This window comes from Centropristis striata, chromosome 2, assembly GCF_030273125.1.
Source record: "Centropristis striata isolate RG_2023a ecotype Rhode Island chromosome 2, C.striata_1.0, whole genome shotgun sequence".
In the NCBI taxonomy this organism is placed as follows: Eukaryota; Metazoa; Chordata; class Actinopteri; order Perciformes; family Serranidae; genus Centropristis; species Centropristis striata.
The window spans coordinates 16,942,452-16,947,781 of NC_081518.1; the positions used below are offsets into that span (position 1 = coordinate 16,942,452).

The 5,330-nt window shown below is 36.9% G+C and overlaps 1 protein-coding gene across 1 annotated transcript; it reads left to right on the plus strand.

The window, feature by feature from the left end:
- The first annotated feature begins 240 nt into the window (after nt 1-240).
- Nucleotides 241-3,436, plus strand: tssc4 (tumor suppressing subtransferable candidate 4). Its single transcript, XM_059347438.1, has 2 exons — nt 241-347; nt 1,131-3,436. The coding sequence occupies exon 2, from the start codon at nt 1,169-1,171 to the stop codon at nt 2,072-2,074; it is 906 nt and encodes a 301-aa protein (XP_059203421.1). The 5' UTR covers nt 241-347; nt 1,131-1,168; the 3' UTR covers nt 2,075-3,436.
- Nucleotides 3,437-5,330: the final 1,894 nt, after the last annotated feature.

Below are 5,330 nucleotides of genomic sequence, written 5' to 3' on the forward strand. Positions count from 1 at the left end.
GAATGAATTATTATTAATTAATTATTAATAATTAATTATTATTTATTATTTATAAATGAAACAAAATTCATTATTTTCCATTTAATTACTCTTCTATTTTTAAAATATTTTTTAATATTATTTATTTCCAATTTTTTTTTTGCATTGTTTATTTTACTGTAACTCATTTATTCTTTGTAACTGCAATGTATCGCTGTTTGATATAAATAAAGAAAAAAAAGCAGGCCAGATCTTACTGCGCATGTGTGAATATGACGTCATCATCCGACCCCGGATCTTCTTCTCCTTGTTTTGGTTGTTGCTGCTACGATGAGGCAAACTTCATTAACCATTGGAGGCAACCCGCGGTGAGTTGCGTTAAGTGTGTATTCTATCAAAATGTGAACTGTATTAAACGAATGTAAAGCTGCTTTGCCTCCACATGTGATTTAACATTACCTTATCAGTTAGCATTAGCATGCTACCGAAACCTTGATTGACGCTTCCATTGAAGCACAAACTTCACTTTAAAGGCCTGAACGAGTCTGATCAGTGCATTAGTTAGCATACCATAAAGGTATGGTATGAACAGGGAGACTATCAACAACCCACACAATGTAAAACACAAAGACAGTGAAAAATGAAAATGGCTGGATGGAAGTAGACTTGCTGTCAGGGATGTTGAAGACATACTTCCAGAGGTAGGCAACCTGCGGCTCTGGAGCCACATGTGGCTCTTCAGGCCGTCTGCAGTGGCTCCCTGTCGCTGAGACAAAAAAAAGTATTTATTTTATTTTGCCTTTATTTCCTTTGGTTTATCCATCTCAGCCCCAATGAGGTTATTAACTCTTACAGTTCTGGGTGTTTTGAATGAGTGTAGACGTCCCAGTCTCAGTAAACATATTTATCATGTGTTCCTGCATGTTCACTAACAGAAACCTTTTTCTAATCGAAACACTGGATTATGTATGAAAAAAATTGACAAAGACTAAAACTTTAATTTTAATTAGTTTTGTAACCACACAATACGGTTTCAGTTAGTTATCGTTTTTAAAAAAACTCGTTTTTATTTCAGTTAACAAAAAAAATATTTCTATTCTAGTTTTTGTTAGTTTTTGTTAACTACAATAACCTTGTTTCTGTCTCTCCAGGTTATTGATGTAGCAAGCTGCTAAGTCTTGTCGACAAGATGTGTGATCAGAAAAATGGTGGTGACCATGGTAAGATGTTACACATTGATGATGTGGACGAGCTGTCAGCCAGTGATGAATCAGAGCCTGAAGAACAAACCAGCACTACTGCCTTTGACGTTGACTGTGACGTTGACGACGATGATGTAAATGATGACGATGGTGATAATGATGGTGATGAGGTCTCTGCTCCAGCTGCAGGACACAGAGCTCAGAGTGCATTCAGTCTGAAAGGTGGAAACCAGGCTTTCTCCAACCGCAGCCACAGCATCTTTGAATGCCTGGACAGTGTTTCCCAGCTGGCCTCCTCCTCTCTGAAACAGGACAATATTACAGACAGAGTGTTTGCTCATTCTCTGTCTTCACGTCCAAACAGGAAGACCAGCATGCCTCCACCAAGCTGCCCCACACCAGCCAAGAAGAGAGGAGTCCCAGACTACCTGGTGCATCCTGAGCGCTGGACACACTACAGTCTGGAGGACGTGAACTGCGACGAGAGCAACAGCAAGATCGCTCACCAGTTCCTGTCCAGTCTGCAGCAGAGGAAGGAACAACAGGAGAGTCGGACGGATCCCGACTCTAACAACAAGCAGAAGATTATCTTCTCCAAACCGAGCAAGTTCCTGGTGGAACAACCTGCCAACCAGCTGTCAGCTGTTGAAAACAAAGAGCAGGAGACATGCCTCAGTCATCTGAAGGAGGACAGTGAAGATGAGGAGGCTGGACGAAGTAGAAAACACCAGAGTGTAGATACGGCTGTGGAAAAGGACAAAGACATGGGGGGAGCTGTGGCTCCAACAGAGGAGATGAAGGAGAAAATGGAAGAGGCCAACCCGGCCTTTTCCTTCTTCAGGAAGACCACGCGTAAGAATTACAGGAAGAACTCAGGGCAAGAGGACAACTGACCGAAAAAAATCAAACAGAGTACATCTTGTATAGAAAAAATAAAATCACTCTGGTCCATTCAAATAATCTGATTTCACTGTTTTCAGAGCAGTTTCATTGCTGAGTCACCAAACAACCTCATAAAGACCAGTTTCACCACTGACCCCATCAGCTTTACCCATGGCTGGGGTTGGAAATGTGAACGAAGGGTTTAGCTGTTAGTTAATCTGTTCTGATGTTAGCATGCCAGCTGACTGTTTTACCACCCAGTCAATAGCTACTTTTACATCCAAGACTGAGGACTATTTTATAAGCTTGCTACATTGTGTGGGGTTAAAATATAATATTTTATACATTATCATTGTTCTCCTTCCCTCTTCATCTTTCATCATACTCATGGTGTTAATGTTAAAGGTTGTCAGTTCTCAACAAACATTGTTAACCCTCAACATATTGATGCCCCTTCTAATGCACAACATGGGTCAAAAATGACCCACATTTATTGGCTGTGTGTTTCTGTGCTCTGTCTTTTGATATGAACTTATTTTGTGATTGAATATTCCAAATATTCTTTAAATATCTTGTTTGTGATAACAACAGATCATTATTTCCATTTTGCTTCTCATACTTTATGAAGAAAAAAAGTTTTTGTATTATTACATAGCCAAGAAGTTAGCTAAGTAGTTAGCTTAGCAAGCTACTTAGCCAAGAAGTTAGCTAAGTAGTTAGCTTAACAAGCTACTTAGCTAACTACTGAGCCAAGAAGTTAGCTCAGTAGTTAGCTTAGTAAACTACTTAGCTAACAACTTAGCCAAGGAGTTAGCTAAGTAGTTAGCTTAGCAAGCTACTTAGCTAAAAATGGATACGGGTCATTTTTCACCCATGTTGTGCATTAAAAGAGTAGTGACACATAAAGGGATTTTAATTAAAAAAAAAAAAAAAAAAAAGGAAAACACAAAATTTGTAATTTATTGCAAAGATATAGAACATAAAAACTTGAGAAAACACTTTAGACCCATGTTGTGCATCAAAGGGTTAAAAATGACCATGGAGTTTAATAGGAAAGCTGCTGCTGTTATTATTAGTTACAGTTCAAAATTTACAAAAGCTGCAGTTTAGTTAAAAAATGCCTGAGGAAGTGGGTAAACTTTTTTTTTTTCATAAAATCTGCATGACAGCAGTGATTGTTACATCCTGCTTCTCCAACTGGGGAGAGAAATTAGAATTTCATTATCTTCATTTGATCTGTACTTTTATTAGTCTTAATCTGAAATAAAGTAGGAATATTGATTTGTATTATTGTATTTGTTATTCTTTTAAAAACATTCAAACTGAAAGTTGTGGCTTATTGAAAATGAGAAAATAAAATGTATTTACATCCATCTTGTGCTAAAAGTCAAGTGAAACTCTTTTAGTTTTTGTTTGAATCACAGGTGGAACGTTTACACATCATTACAACGTGTTTTCTGTCATGAAAAACAGTCCACCATTACCTTAAACCCACCTTAAAGAGATAAACAGAAGTTGTTTACATCCAGTCTTTCTCACCAAATCTGTCTTTGTATCCTTGATACAAATGTGTGGTGTAATTAGAGATGGGCGGATGAAGCCTGGTGAAGCTTTTGAGGCTTCTTCCTGATTGTATCAAAAAAAAGATTTGAAGCTTCAAAGCCTCAAAGACAGACAGACCCTACCAGTGACATCTAGTGGTCAGCTCTAGTTATAGCAGCCACAAACTTCTAAATGATTCACACATCTTATCGATTCCAGTTCCAACACAAATCAATAAAATCAGTCTTAAGCAGCTGTGTCTTCTTTCTGAGAATCATTGTCCTCACATGAAAGTGTTAGAACACTTTGAAATGTCAATTTTCTGATAACATGTTTAAATGTGCGTCAGTGTTTTTGAGGTTTGACTGAAGGTTTGTGAGAAGTTCTTATGCAATTCAGAGAAAACCACTTATGGTTGTGGATCCCTGGATTTGGATCATATACAGTATTATCCAATATCAAATCAAATCAATCAAATCAAAATTACTTTATTCATCCCAGAGGGGAAATTCAGTAATATAATAGCAGCCCAATGTGACTAAACAGATTAATCCAGGTTTTTAGTATATTTTTTATTGCTACATGGCAAACAAGGTACCAGTAGGTGCAGTAGATTCTCAGAAAACCAACAAGACCCAGCACTCATGATATGCACCCTCTTAAGGCTTTGCAATTGGGCAATTAGTTGAAAGGGGTGTGTTCAAAAAAATAGCAGTGTGGCATTCAATCAGTGAGGTCATCAATTTAGTGAAAAAACAGGTGTGAATCAGGTGGCCTCTGTTTAAGGATGAAGCCAGCACTTGTTGAACATGCATTTCTCTTTGAAATCCTTAGGGAAATGGGTCGTTGAAGACATTGTTCAGAAGAACAGCGTACTTTGATTAAAAAGTTGATTGGAGAGGGGAAAACTTATAAAGAGGTGCAACAATTATAGGCTGTCTTGTTGGTTTTCTGAGAATCTACTGCACCTATCTGGTACCTTGTTTGCCATGTAGCAATAAAAATATATTAAAAACCTGGATTAATCTGATTAGTCACATTGGACTGCTATTATATTGAACAATACTGTACCTCTCCTGATTTCCATTAAGAGAACATGATTGCAATGTAACAAATAACATGAAAAGATTCAAATTCAACACTGTAGAAGTACTTGGGTTTGACTTATTCTGAGGGGCTTCCTTGTGCCACAATGTGAAAAAAATGAATATTGTGCTTGTGCAACAGTGTGAAAATGAAGTGCTATGAAGCAGGAGGAAAAACCGATCATTTCACGTCTCCTTATAATGAATGCAGCAACGCCAAAGGTTTGAATCATTCTTTTTTTAGATTTTTTTTTTATTGAGAAATTCAAATACAGTCAGAACATTCATGTCGGATAGAACAAACAAAGTCTGGCATCACAAAATGAGAAAATAAATAAATATGAGACAACATGAATGAAGTGCATAAGTCAGTACAGATGTAAATTAAACAGAATAATAAAATAATTAAATTAAAAGGGAAGGAGGAGGGGGGAGGGGGGGGAAGGCATGACATATTTTACATTTCTCAAAATATTTCTTGAATTATGTTAACAGTATGTATACATTTGTTATTATCAATTGTTTTAATATACATCATTCAATGTAGTTATTGATTTCAATTTCAAAAGCAGGAAAGAAGGGTAAGGTTCTTTTTTTCGGTTATCTTTTTTTTCTGACATTTGCTTTGGCAATATGTACA